The 14227-nt window shown below is 44.1% G+C and overlaps 1 protein-coding gene across 1 annotated transcript in view; it reads left to right on the top strand.

Moving 5' to 3' along the window:
* The window catches only part of TG (thyroglobulin), a 178295-nt gene that overhangs the window by 17311 nt on the left and 146757 nt on the right, over window positions 1-14227 (top strand). Inside the window, exons 9-15 of the mRNA XM_070940321.1 lie at window positions 1359-1496; window positions 2876-2953; window positions 4286-4398; window positions 7254-7365; window positions 10313-10513; window positions 11552-11761; window positions 13218-13372. Of these exons, the coding sequence (XP_070796422.1) occupies window positions 1359-1496; window positions 2876-2953; window positions 4286-4398; window positions 7254-7365; window positions 10313-10513; window positions 11552-11761; window positions 13218-13372 (1007 nt within the window). The remainder of the gene's footprint in view (window positions 1-1358; window positions 1497-2875; window positions 2954-4285; window positions 4399-7253; window positions 7366-10312; window positions 10514-11551; window positions 11762-13217; window positions 13373-14227) is intronic.

Raw genomic sequence — 14227 nt, 5'->3', positions numbered from 1 at the left:
GCTTTGGAGGGTCGCATGTGGCCCTTCTAAACTCCATTTTTGCTGGCAGAGGCACCACGGGCTGGTCCTTCACTGTTTCCAGGGTGGCCCCATAAACCAGATCTAAGCACTCTGCAGGTCAGATCCGGTCCCCAGGCCTTGAGTTTGACACCCTGATCTAGACTCTTCTTAAAAAAATCTAGTGATGGAACGACCAGATCAGATGGAGTCTGGTAGCGTCTTTCAGCCTTGTATTAAAATTTGTTCGTCGGAAAATGTTTAGTCACCTTGGTTTCTGCAGCTTTCGTTATCCCGAAAGAAAAAGAAAAAAATAATGAACAAAAATCAGGATCAGCTCTATGACATTTCCATGTGTGGTTGTCCAGCCTTCCAAGGTGAACTTCTAAAGCGGGATCGTCCAACCTTGGCAACTTCAAGACTTGTGGATTTCAATTTCCAGAAGCTGGGAGCCCCATCCATGGCTGGCTGGGGAATTCTAGGAGTTGAAGTCTACAAGTCTTTAAGTTGCCATGGTTGCAGGGGTGAAATCCAGCAGGTTCTGACAGGTTCTGGAGAACTGGTAGTGGACATTTTGAGTAGTTCGGAGAACCGGCAAATACCACCTCTGGCTGGCCCCAGAGTGGGGTGGGAATGGAGTTTTTGCAATATCCTTCCACCAGGAGTGGGGAGGGAATGGGGATTTTGCAGTATCCTTGCACCAGGAGTGGGGAGGGAATGGAGATTTTGCAGTATACTTCCCTTGGAGTGGGGTGGGAATCGAGATTTTGCAGTATCCTTCCCTTGCCACGCCCACCAAACCACACCACACCCACCAAGCCACACCTATAGAACCGGTAGTAAAAAAATTTGGATTCCACCACTGCATGGTTGGATATTCCGGCTCTAAAGGAGCATTTCTTAGCAGGAATAGATAAAAGAAAGCTGTTACAGTGGAGATGTTCTAAGGAGGCATTTGTTTTAATCCGCTGTAGCAAAAACAAATGCTAGCAGATTTCTTTTCAACCCAATCCCCTTCAGCAAATATACAGAGTAGAGATTCAAGTATGGTACTTTTTTCATATTTTCTTCTTGGGGAAAAGACGATATAAGTAGGGAGAAAACCACATGAAGTCTAGTGGTAAAGCAGGGATTGCATAAATTGTAGAAATAGAGGGATAAGGAGGCTTGGAGATGTTAGTAATGATGAGCAGGGAGAAGAGAAAGTGGGGCCCTTTTACATCTATTTTATATCAGATCTTACTTTTGAATGATCCACATAATAGATACTTACGAATCAGTAGCAAAAGAGTTCCATGTTTTCTATTCCCTACATCTCTGTGGTTGCCTTCATCGCTTAAGCCATATTTGCTTTGTTGTAGCTTTGCAATTTTATCAGAAGAGTCTATTGGCATCCCCGGACTCTGCTGGGGAGGCTCGGCGCTTGGCATTTCAGCCTTACATCCCCCAGTGTGATGGACAAGGGAACTGGGAGCCCATCCAGTGCTATGAGAGCACAGGTGAGAAATATCTAGGAAGAAGTTTGCCTCAGTAAACATTGATGGTCTTTCATGGCTGTAGATACTAGCAATTGCATGCAGTAATCTCCTTCTCCTGCTTCTCCTTCTCCTTCTCCTTCTCCTTCTTCTTCCTCTCCTTCCTCTTCCTCCTTCTCCTTTTCTTTTTCTTTTTCTTTCCTCTTCCTCTCCTCCTTCTCCTCCTTCCTCCACCTCCTCTTCCTCTCTTTCTCTTTCTTCTACCTCCTCCTCATCTTCCTCTACCTTCTCCTCCCCTCCTCCTCCTTCTTCCTCCTCCTCTTCTTCCTCTTCTTTTCCTTCTTACTCCTCATTTTCCTCCTCCTCCTCTTCTTTTTTTTCCTGTTCCTCTTCTTTCTCTTTCTCCATCTTCTCCTCCTTCTCCTCCACTTCTTCTCCTTCCCCTTCCTTCCTAAATTACATAGCAAAAACGAGACTAATTACTTGCATTATTTTATTTCCTAGCATGCATTTGTATATAAATAATAAATACTATATTTATATTCTGCCTTTATTGTAAACAATCCAAAATGGCCCAAACTCACCCAGTCAGCTTTCATGCCGAAGGAAAGACTGGAAGTCCCAATCTCCCAGTTTCTAGTTCAGCATTTTTATCCATCACAACAAATTTTAGCTCTCAAATTTGCAAAACCATGAATAAACTTCATCACAAGCACACGGACTTTATTAAATACATCCTTGGATCATTCTTCCAATTGAAGAGGTGGAAAGTACCATTATAACCATGAAATGTGAGTCTTTCAAGAGTTGGGAAAGCCACGTGGTCTTCACAGGATTTGCTTTCTTTGATGAAATGATCAAGAGAGATTTATGTCTGCTCTGATTTTTGTCCTGTGGTGGCCAGTTCAGACAAACTAAATTGCCAGGGCATGTTCAATTCCAGGGGTGTCAAACTCAAGGCCTGTGGGCCATGGGGTGCTTAGATTTGGCCCACAGGGCCACCCTGGAAACAGCAAAGGACCAGCCTGCAGTGCCTCTGCCAGCGAAAACAGAGCTCAGGAAGGCCTCCTACAGCTCCGTTTTCAGCTGTGAGGGCCTCCTGCAGTCCTCTGCCAGTGAAAATGGAGCTCAACCGAGCTCCGTTTTTGCTAACAGTGCACTTGGACCACCACAGGAGCTCCTGAAACGAATGATGTTGATCTGGCCACACCCACCCTGGCCATGTCCCCCCTCCCCGAGGTCAAACAATCCTGATGCGGTCCTCAATGAAATCGAGTTAGACACCCCTGTTCAATACAATGATTTCTTCTTTACTGAACTATTGTCTAATTTTACGCATGCATTGCAAGGAACATCTCTTTGCGAAGTGGTTCCAAAACGCATATTTTTCTTCTTTGCCTCAGGTCACTGCTGGTGTGTCGACGAGGTGGGACGTTATGTTTCAGATTCCTTGGTGACACGCTCAACACAACTGCCCCAGTGTAAGTCTTATTCTTTAAAGTTGGGCTGTGAAATGTAAAATTTGTTACTACTGGTTCTGTGGGCGTGGCTTGGTGGGGGTGGGTAGGTAACGTGACTGGGTGGGCGTGGCCAACTTTTTTTTTTTAACTTTTAAAAGCATTTTTTCTACAACCTCTTTGGCTTAAAAAAAATGCTTTTAAAAGGCTCTGACGATCCCAACTGAGTTGCCTGATCATCAGAGGCTTTTGTTTTCTTTTAAAAGCATTGCTTTTAAAAGAAAAAAAAAAGCCTCTGACGATCAGGCAACTCAGCTGGGATCGTCAGAGCGTTTTAAAAGCTTTTTTTCTAGAAAAAATGCTTTTAAAAGCCTCTGACGATCCCAGCTGAGCCACGTGATCATCAGAGGCTTTTTTTTTTTTACTTTTAAAAGCATTTTTTCGGCCAAAGAAAAAATGCTTTTAAAAGTAAAAAAAAAAAAGCCTCTGAAGTTTGCGCAGCTCAGCTGGGCATGGGGGGTGGGCAGGGATTTTTGCTACTGGTTCTCCAAACCACCCACTGTCATCGCTACTGGATCGGGCGATCCCGTCCAAACCGGGAACATTTCACCCCTGGGCTGTTGTCCCTTAACAAGCAGTACAGATAGGCAGGAGAATAGCATAACTTTATAAAATTGTAGGAGTGTCAATGCAGGGTGAGATGTCCAACTCTTTAATAAAAATATTATAGTAATCGTTTTAGGGTACCGAAAGTCAGCTTTGCTTGAAGTGGAGATAGGATGTTGCTTCAGTCAGTTGGAATGATATGGCCATTACAGAAAGGAGTAATATTGAAAAATACCCTATTTGTTTAAATAATCCCATATAACATCTCTAACATGGATTCTTTAAGAGTAAAGATGAGTGAAAATACAAGAAGTCTAAATCACAACAGATTTTTAGCATTATGAATAGAACTGATTGCAGTTTGGTGATTTATTATATTTGGATCGTGGCTATTAATATTCTTTCTTGGCTGAGCTTAGTAACAACTTTCATCTTTTAAAACAATATATACCACTTTCACAATTAATTAGTGATAGATTGGAAAACTATCGCTTCCCTGGCATTTCTAAATCCCTTATTTATTCCTTTTGTATTTTATTCCTTTATTCCCTTTTGGGAATGGATTTCTTCAGCTGTGTCTTAACTACTAATGTTTTTGGCTGGAGTGAACACTTGGTGGCTTCAAAAATCTGGTTTCCTCAATTTCTGCAACTGTCTTTAATTAATCGGGGTGAAGAAATAAGTAGGTCTGAAGATTTGTTTGCTAGCTGGAATACATATTACTCTGGAAAAAAAATTATCTGAATGCAGGTCAGACATCATGTCAACGTTCCCAAGTGAATGGCCAGATTGCCAGTTGGAAAATGATTGGACTGACACAGAACGCAACTTCAGCAGCTCTGTTTACTCCGTCCTGTCTGGAGGCAAGTTGTATAAAGCTGAAAAATGTATTTTGATTATCACATTATTACACTTTTCCTTTTTGAAGGTTGGGATATTTGTATTTTTTTTTCTGGGGGAGAAAGGGGCCATGGTAGCCTAGCGGTTAAGACGATGGGCTTATCGACCAGAAGGCTGGCAGATCGAGATCGAGTACTGCATGATGGAGTGAGCTCCCGTCCCTTGCTGCAGCTCTTGCCCATCTAGCAGTTTGAAAGCATGCAAATGCGAGTAGATAAATAGGTATCACTTTGTGGAAAGATAACAGCATTCTGTGTGCCCTGAAGGTGTAGTCATGCTGAACCATGACCATGAATGTGTCTACTGGCTCCCTCAAGTAGGAAATGGAGATGAGCACAGCCTCCTAGAGTTGAACATGACTACAGAGGGGTAAACTTTCCATTCAGGGTGAAATGTGGCTAATTCCATGACTCCTTCTCCCTCTCCCGTCCAATTAACTTGCTTAGCATGAGGACGTGCTAGATTCTGTAATTCCTAAATCTACAGAAAACGGGATGATTGATGCATTCCATAATGCCTAGAGGGACTTTTAGGGTTTTAGATATCTTTGAGAGCTTTTCTTAGATCTATCAAGTCAAGGGTGGGAGGTTGTGAGGCAGGGGTGAAATGCTTCCGGTTCAGACCGGCTCGGGTGAGTAGGTAGCGATGGCGGCGGGCAGTTCGGAGAACCAGTAGCAAAAATCCCTGCCCCCGCCCCCCATGCCCAGCTGAGTCGTGTGATCATCAGAGCCTTTTTTTCTTTTAAATGGCTCTGACCAGCCAAGCTCTGATGATCCCAGCTCAGTTGCAAAATTGGTAGCAAAAATCCCTCCCCCTCCCCCCCTCAGCTGCTTACATTAGCTGCTGGTCGCAACGCCTTGCTGTGATCCCTGCAATCCATTGCATCAGCAAGCAACTGAATCTCCCTGCCTGCAATCAAGCAGGCAGGGAGTTGTGGACTTCAATTCCCAGAATTCCTCAGCCAGCAAAGCAAAGCTGGCTGAGGAATTCTGGGAGTTGAAGTCTACAAATCTTAAAGTTGCCAAGGTTAGAGACCCCTGTTCTATTGGGTAAGTTTTTTCCCCCTTTGGGAGCTTTAAAAAAATAGTTAATTGGGTTTTTTTTTAGTTGTTCCTTTTTTAGACCTAGCCATTTAAAGTTTAGGAAGTTTTAAATTTAGCTGCTTTTATATAAAAATAAATTAAAATAAAATAATATTTGTGCAGCTTTCTGAGATTTAGTGTGTTTCTGTAGTGTTTCACTCTAACTACAGAAATCTTACAAAGCTGTATGTGGAATTGTGTGTGTGTAAACTGTGAAAGTTGGTTTATTGGACTTTTTGTGGGTGTGTGAGGTTCCTGCTTGTTGCAGGTGCCATTTTGGGTTTAGCACAGCTGCTTTTATATTGTGGGTGAGCCAGTTGTGTTGTGTTGTGTTTTGTAGGTTAAAAAAGGGCAAAGAAGTGACATTGACTTGGCCACGCCCACCTGACCAACAAGTCACGCCCTCCCAGTCACCTTATCACCAAGCCCCGCCCACTAATTAAGCCACGGCCACAGAACCTGTAGCAAAAAATTTTTAGATTTCACCCTTGTTGTGAGGAGTTAGGGCTCCAGGCCAGTCTCCTGACATATTCAGGTCAGGACCAACAGATCGCCTTCTGGTGATTTTGGAAAGGACAACACGGATTTATTTTCACTAGCCTTTCGGGGAGTTTTAAGGATAGGAAGGGTAATGGGAATCTCAGGACCAATAGCTCTCATTCCCAACCTCTTCACGCAAACCTGGAATCTTTGTTTGTTGTTGGCGGTGGTGATTTTTGATGGTTTTTAAAAGTGGGAATGGGAGCAGGAAGCTTCCCATAGGGAAACCATTCCCATCTTAAAATTTCCCCAGACTTTGAAAAAGAATCCAAAATGTCAATGAAATGATCTTGAGGTACAAATGGAATGCTCAAGAGCCAAACATCTGTAGATCACCATCTGTAGACTGTCCATGTCTCAGTTAAGCAGTATGTAAATGAAGATTCCTCTGAATTCAACTCTTGGTGATTACACGGACACAATTGTGCTATTTATTGTCATCAACACAGGTGTACTTTGCTACGGCCCTCTTCGAAGATGGGTTTTTTGTTCGGCTTCCCGACCTACTTTACAAATGGTCATCACACTGAATGCTGTTTTACCTTCTTTGGGATCAACCACACTCAGCTGCTCATTATTATGCTACTCATTTTAGAATGAGTAGTATAATAATGAGATCAAATAGCAGAAAATATGAAAGGTGTTGTGTGTGAATTAGCCAGCTTTTAAATTTTGTTAGAATTCTGGTCCTTTAAAAACAACAATCTTGTACAGAACTTGTGGACATAACCATTATCTATCTATCTATCTATCTATCTATCTATCTATCTATCTATCTATCTATCTATCATCTGTCTGTCTGTCTGTCTGTCTGTCTGTCTGTCTGTCTATCTATCTATCTATCTATCTATCTATCTATCTATCTATCTATCTATCATCTATCTATCTATCTATTTCCATCTATCTATCATCTATCTATCATCTATCTATCTATCTATCTATCTATCTATCTATCTATCTATCATCTATCTATCTATTATCTATCTATCTATCTATTTCTATCTATCTATCATCTATCTATCATCTATCTATCTATCTATCTATCTATCTATCTATCTATCTATCTATCTATCTATCATCTATCTGTCTATCTATCTATCTATCTATTATCTATCTATCTATCTATCTATCTATCTATCTATCTATCTATCTATCTATCTATCTTATATGCCTCTCTCATCTCCATTCTATTTTAGAATGGAGAGTATGTGAATTTTCAGAAATCGGATTCACAGGCCTGGTGTGTCAATTCGGTATCGGGAGAAATAATGCAAAAGAGCGAAATCGATTCTAACGACGAGATTCTTTGTAAGTGTCTCCTATTGCTTTCTAATTTGATTCCCTTTAGGGAATCTGCAGAAGTTCTCCTTTAGCTAATCCTAAAGTGAAGGAGATTATTTGGTGACAAGGACAGGGTGTTCTCATGGCAGCAATAATGTTAGTGAGAGGAAAATGCCATTTTCTGGTTACCAAGTAATCAGCATTAGGAAAATATGATTAAAAATTACATTTGAATATTTCTAAGTTTTAAACATATGTATATATTATACTTAGAGGGATGCGGTGGCTCAGTGGCTAGGATGCTGAGCTTGTCAATCGAAAGATCGGCAGTTTAGCAGTTCGAATCCCTAGTGCTGCGTAACGGGGTGAGCTCCCATTACTTGTCCCAGTTTCTGCCAATCTAGCAGTTCGAAAGTACGTAAAAAATGCAAGTAGAAAAATAGGGACCACCTTTGGTGGGAAGGTAACAGCGTTCCGTGCACCTTTGGCGTTTAGTCATGCCAGCCACATGACCACGGAGACGTCTTCAGACAGCGCTGTTTCTTCCGCTTTGAAACGGAGATGAGCACCACTCCCTAGAGTCAGTAATGACTAGCACATATGTGTGAGGGGAACCTTTACCTTTATGTGTTATAGTAGTGTGTGTGTATATATATATAGTAGTGTATATATTTCTCGATAGGAAAACACTTAATATACACACACATACATACACACACACACACACATAGATAGATATATATTAAGTGTTTTCCTATTGAGACACCTGGTCTACCCCAGCATGTGGGAGGGAGCGTACTGCATTCCTTTCGCCTTTCAGCTCCAATCCAGGAGCCCTCAAGCAGTCGCATTCACAACAAACCATTTTATACCAAATTTATATTTCGCTGATAAAGAAATAAAGGGAGACTAGTATAGATCTATTTCAAGCTATTTAGCTCTCATCAGCTAGCCATACCCTTACTCGGTTTCGAACTTGGGCTGCCTGCATGTTAGGCAGTTGTATTAACCTCTGAGCCACAAGTTCTCCTCCCTTCATTAGCTTGAGCCAGGGGAGAGATTAAGTGTTTTCCTATCGAGACACCTGGTCTAGGGAGGAGGCGCGCCTCCTACTGGCTGGCAGGAGGCACATGTGCATGCGCGGCGGAGCTGAACTGGGGTGACACCTTGCGTGCCTAGAAAGAGGGCACTATGTGCCACTTGTGGCACGCGTGCCATAGGTTCGCCATCACGGATCTAGAGCAACGCCTTCAGCACTGACAAACACACCATCAGTCACTAATAAAGGAGAACATTTGTAGTTCAGGGTTGACATGAGAGGTCCTTGGTGCTCCCTGAGCTTGCTTGTTTTCTTGCAAATGTTTCATTACCCAGACTAGGTCACATCATCAGTGCTAGAAGGGAGTAGGGTTTATAGAATGGAGGAAAAGAGGAGGATTGAGGGGTCCTTGGTCCTCTCGGAGCTTGCTTTTTTCTTGCAGACATTTCATTACTCAAATTAGATAACACCATCAGGGCTAGACTGATAGCACTGATGATGTTAACTAGTTGGATAATGAAACATCTGCAAGAAAACTAGCAGGCTCAGAGAGCACCACCGACCGCTCACCATCAGTCAATGGCAAAAGGCAGTTTTACTTGGAACAGCCTTCAACTCATGATGATGCTTTTATACCATCAGATAACAACATCTGCCTTTCCCAGTTTCTTGGGAAGGACTTATAGTTGGATAAAAATGCCAAATTCAGTCTAAACATTTGGCAGACTGTGCGATCAGCCCTAATACAGGCAGTCCTTGATTTACAACCAGTTTGTTTAGTGACCATTCAAAGTTACAACGGCACTGAAACATGTGACTTATGGCCGTTTTTCACAGTTGCAATCTTTGCAGCCATCCCCATAGTCATGTGATCAATGCTTGGTCACTGGTTCAGATTTATGACCGTTCCTGTGTCCCAGGGTCATGTGATCGATAAGCAAAGTCAATGGAGAAGTCAGATTCATTTAACAACTGGCCTACTAACTTATCAACTGCAGTGGTTCACTTAATAACTGTGGCAAGAAAGGTCATAAAATGGGGCAAAACTGCCTTAGCAGATGTTTTACTTAACAACAGAAATATTGGGCTCAATTGAGGACTATCTGTAATCAGTGGTGGGATTCAGCCGGTTCGGGGCGATTCAGGTGAACCGGTTGTTAAATTGCTGGCTGGCCCCTCCCCCCATGCAAAGAGGCCTACTAGGCCCAAAAAAGGTTGCGGGGGGTGCGGCACGGCTCCCCCCCAAGTCCCATTTTTGCTCCCAGGAGTCTGCAGAGAGGCCTACTAGGCCAATAATGAGGTGCAGGGGTGCTGCATGGCCCCCCCATGGCCCATTTTTGCTCCAAGGAGGCTGCAGGGAGGCCTACTAGGCCCAAAACGGGCCATGGGGGGGGCAGCACATTCCCCCCGTGACCTGTTTTTGCTCCCAGGGGGATGCAGGAGGCTGTGTGCTGCCTGTCATACCCACTGGCCATGCCCACCATGGCCATGCCCACCCAGCCGGTCATTAGGGCAGAGAACCGGTTGTTAAATTATTTGAATCTCACCACTGTCTGTAATATAAAAGACAGCTAGGAGGACAGATCAGGCAAGAATGAAGCAAAAAGCCTTCGTTCTTCCTTGCTAAAGGCCTGAATGAATAACATGCTTCAGTCGGTAAAAAATGGTTGCAATTTGTGGCGGCAGTGGTTCGAAAGCAGTATTGCAGGCTAATTCTGCTGACTTCCAGCAGTTCTATCCTGACTGGCTCAAGGTTGACTCAGCCTTCCATCCTTCTGAGGTGGGTGAAATGAGGAGCCAGATTGTTGGGAGCAATAGGCTGACTCTGTATACCACTTAGAGAGGGCTGTAAAAGCACTGTAAAGTGGTATATAAGTCTAAGTGCTATTGCTTCATACCATGCTTGTCCTTCACCATCTAATTCTTCTTTGGAAGGCCCCAGCTACTGCAGTTTGGTAAAGTCAAAGGCTCTGGTGAGAGAAATCGGTAGAGGCTACATCCCGGAGTGTGACGAGAACCGTCAGGGTTTCTCTCCGGCGCAATGCAGTGAAGACCAAGCAAGCTGTTGGTGTGTCTTTGACAATGGACAGGAGGCTCCAGGGACAAGAATTAATGGCCAGAGGCCTGCCTGTGAACGTAAGCAACCCTTCGCAAACCAAGGGGGATCTTAATGTTTAGATGGCAGTTTGGTAGGAGAGGATTTCTACAAACACAAATCTGTCTGTAGATGTTGTGGCCCGTCAGCGGCCTGTGCGGATTGTAGCTGATTCTGACAGCGAGATGGCTGGTGTGGTGTTACGCCAGCAGCCTGTGCAGCTGGCACCCGAGTCAGACAATGAGGAGGCTGGAGAAGATGTGGTGCCAGAGGCAGGGATTCAGCCAGGGCCTTCAGAACCTCCAGAAGCTCCCTTAAGTGAAGAGGATGAAGAGGAGGAGCCTCTTCTCAATGCACGGGCACGCAGAGGTGCCAAAAGGCAGGAGTGGCTCCTCAGGAGGGAGGTCTCCTCGAAAGTAAGGCTTGGGGCTAATTGGCCACTCCCTTAGCCTATTTAAGGAGGAACGCCAACTGAAGCAAGTTGTAGGGAACAACTTTAGTTCACTCTACTTTGCGTCTGAATTCTCTGCACATGGCTTCTGGGCTTTCTGCCAACCTTAGTAAGATTGTGATTACTTTATCTTTGGTTTCTTGTAGGCTGTTAAGAAAGTTTATTAACAACCTTTGTTTTGAAAAAGACTGAGTTAGTTTAGTAAATTAAGTTTTGTACAAACTTTGTGTGTGCTGTGTTCTTTGGGATCCATAGCTGGGACAAAACAGTAGAGATTCTCAGTCCCCCAGGTCATGGTTGTCCCAAAGGTGCTTTTTTCAGGAGGAAAAACTGGACTTCCTTGTTTTTTTCTTTTGAAGATGTTTTGCTCCTCATCCAAGAAGCTTCTTCAGCTTTGACAGGATAGTGGGGAATGGAAGGATTTCTATTCCTTGCAGACAGCTGGTCATTTGCATCCTTTTTAGAGGGTCATTGAGGCCACTTGGAGGTTTATCTGTGTCCTCAGGGCCACCTGAGTGGTGCTCCTGGTTCCTGTAGCCTGCAATTTTTTCTTCTGGAAATCCATTCCTTATTCCCACACCATTCCAAGGGTGTTCTTGGAATGACTTTGTTCATCATGTTCTTTCAGGTCCACGGTGTCCTCTGTCTTACAACGCTTCTAACCTGACCCACGGTGGAGTTTTTTGCAATATCACCGCTGCAAACTCGAAGATTCAGCAATGTCAAGTGATTTGCGCTCCGGGCTATCAGGATGTCTTTTCTCAAGGAGAACTTCTTCAGTGTGATATCCAAAATCTTCTCTGGCTTACAAATCCACCTCATTCTCTTGCTTGTCAGAGTGAGTATAGCAGGGGAGAATGTATACAGAGCCCTGTAGTACTGTACAAACTCTTTTTTGATTCAAAATGCAGGAAGTCCTTGACTTACGACTGGTGGCTTAGTTGCCCTTCGAAGTTACAATGAACTTTCCAGGGTTACCTATGGCCTGGTTCCAAAGTGCTGACAGCTATCATTCCTGCATGGTTATATGACTACATCAGAGGTGGTATTCAGCCAATTCAGACCAGTTCGCCTGAATCGATAGTGGAAATTATGGGTGGGCCCGCCCACCCACCCACCCACCCGTCCACCCGTCCACCCGTCCACCCGTCCCGGCTCTATGTTGTCCTATTTAGGCACATTTTTGAGGCCGGCGCAAGCGTGGAAGGCGTGCAAGTGAGCAAAGTGGATGCACGGAAGGACCTGTGCATGTGTGGACATGCGCGTGCTCACATTTGTGAACCGTTAGAGAAAGTAAGTGAATACCACGCCTGGGCTGCATATTGGGTGCTTAGCAACCAGCCTGCATTTATGGCAGTTTGCAGCATCCCACTATGATGTGACTCAGTGGTGAAATGTAAAATTTGTTACTACCGGTTCTGTGGACGTGGCTTGGGGGGTGGTGGTGGTAATGTGACGGGGTGGGTGTGGTCAACTTTTTTTTTTTTTTACTTTTAAAAGCATTTTTTCTACAACCTTAAGAGGTTGTAGAAAAAAATGCTTTTAAAAGCCTCTGACAATCAGGCAACTCAGCTGGGATTGTCAGAGGCCTTTAAAGGCATTTTTTTTTCCTACAACCTCTTTGGCCAAAGAGGTTGTAGAAAAAAATGCTTTTAAAAGGCTCTGATGATCCCAGCTGAGCCGCACAATCATCAGAGGGCATGGGGGGGGGCAGGGATTTTTGCTGCCGGTTCTCCAAACCACCTGATGCCATCGCTACCGGTTTGGGCGATCTGGTCCGAATTGGGAGCATTTCACCCTTGATATGACTACATTTTATGACAGTTTTGCTGAAAATCGACACTTCTTTCTGGTTCTTAGTTTCCTTAACGACCACAATCTTTGTTTAATGAACACTGCAAAAGAGGTTATAAAATGGTGTCAGTCAGGTGGGTGACTCTATTTTTTATTGTCACGACTTATAACCATGATGGGCAGGCCCTAATTCTATAATAATAATAATAACAACAACAACAACAACAACAACAACAACAATAATAATAATAAACTAGACAAATAATAATTTGTCTAGTTTGATAAAAAGAAGGACTAGGGGTGACATGATAGCATCTTCCAATATGTCAGGGGCTGCCACAAAGAAGAGGGAGTCAAGCTATTCTCCAAAGCACCTGAGGGCAGGACAAGAAGCAATGAATATGAAATGTATGTGAAGAAAATAAGGAGGAAGGCATCTGAAAGGGTTTAATGTTGTTGGATCCTTGGTCTAACCCTGACTTTGTTTGCTTTATGTTTAGGACTGCAGCCATTCCAGAGTGTCCAGATTCAAACCCAGTTTCAGCTCATCTTGCCTCCCAAGAAGACCTGCAGCCCTGACTATTCCGGGTTGCTGGAGACGTTCCAGGTCTTCATTCTGGATGAGCTGAAGTCTCGTGGCTTTTGCCATATCCAGGTATTTTAATGGTGAATCTATGCGAAAGTGAATGAAACAGCTCTATTGTTGTTGTGGCCCGCCAGCGGCCTGCGCGGATTGTGGCTGATCCCTACGATGAGGAGGCTGGTGTGGGGTCGCACCAGCAGCCTGCACAGCTAGTGCTCGCGTTGGACAGCGAGGAGGCTGAAGAGGATGTGGTGCCAGAGGCAGAGACTCAGCCAGGGCCTTCAGAATCTCCAGAAGCTCCTTCAAGTGGAGAGAGTGAAGTGGAGGAGCCTCTCCTCAATGCTTGAGCACGCAGGGCTACCAAAAGGCAGGAGTGGCTACTCAGGAGGAGGAGGTATCCTCGAGAGTAAGGTTTGAGGATAATTGGCCATTCCCTTAGCTTATTTAAGTCACACGCAGTTAGTAATTTCTTGCTGGAAATAACGTGTAATTATTACAGGACATTTTGGAGAGTGAGTGTCTTATCGTATTTTGTTTTCTAGGCTGGTTGCTAACCTTTGCCAGACTTTGTTTATTCTTGGTACATTATAACTTTGATAAGGACCGTTGGTGTGTGTCACAATCCTTGGGAATCCGGAGCTGGGGTAGAACAATTGTGGATTGTGCAAGGCCATCCATGGGTATGATTTGGCCAACCCATAGGAATACACTGATCTCTGACTCTATCATGGTATTACCGCTATAGGTAGTCCTTGACTAACGACTGCAATTGAGCCCAAATTTTCTGTTGAGTGACGCGTCTATAGGAGGGTCGGGTTTGTTGTGGCTCCGTTGCCTGAGCCTGGGCTATCGACAGATGCAGACTCTGAGAGTAAGGGAGAGGAGTTGGCAAGGCCTCCCTCTCCAGGACCCTCCTCTCTGGCAATG

Source organism: Pituophis catenifer, unplaced genomic scaffold (assembly GCF_029215685.1).
Source record: "Pituophis catenifer annectens isolate HBS135680 unplaced genomic scaffold, rPitCat1.0.hap2 SCAF_3, whole genome shotgun sequence".
Classification (NCBI taxonomy): Eukaryota; Metazoa; Chordata; class Lepidosauria; order Squamata; family Colubridae; genus Pituophis; species Pituophis catenifer.
This window is presented reverse-complemented; position numbering and strand designations above follow the sequence as displayed.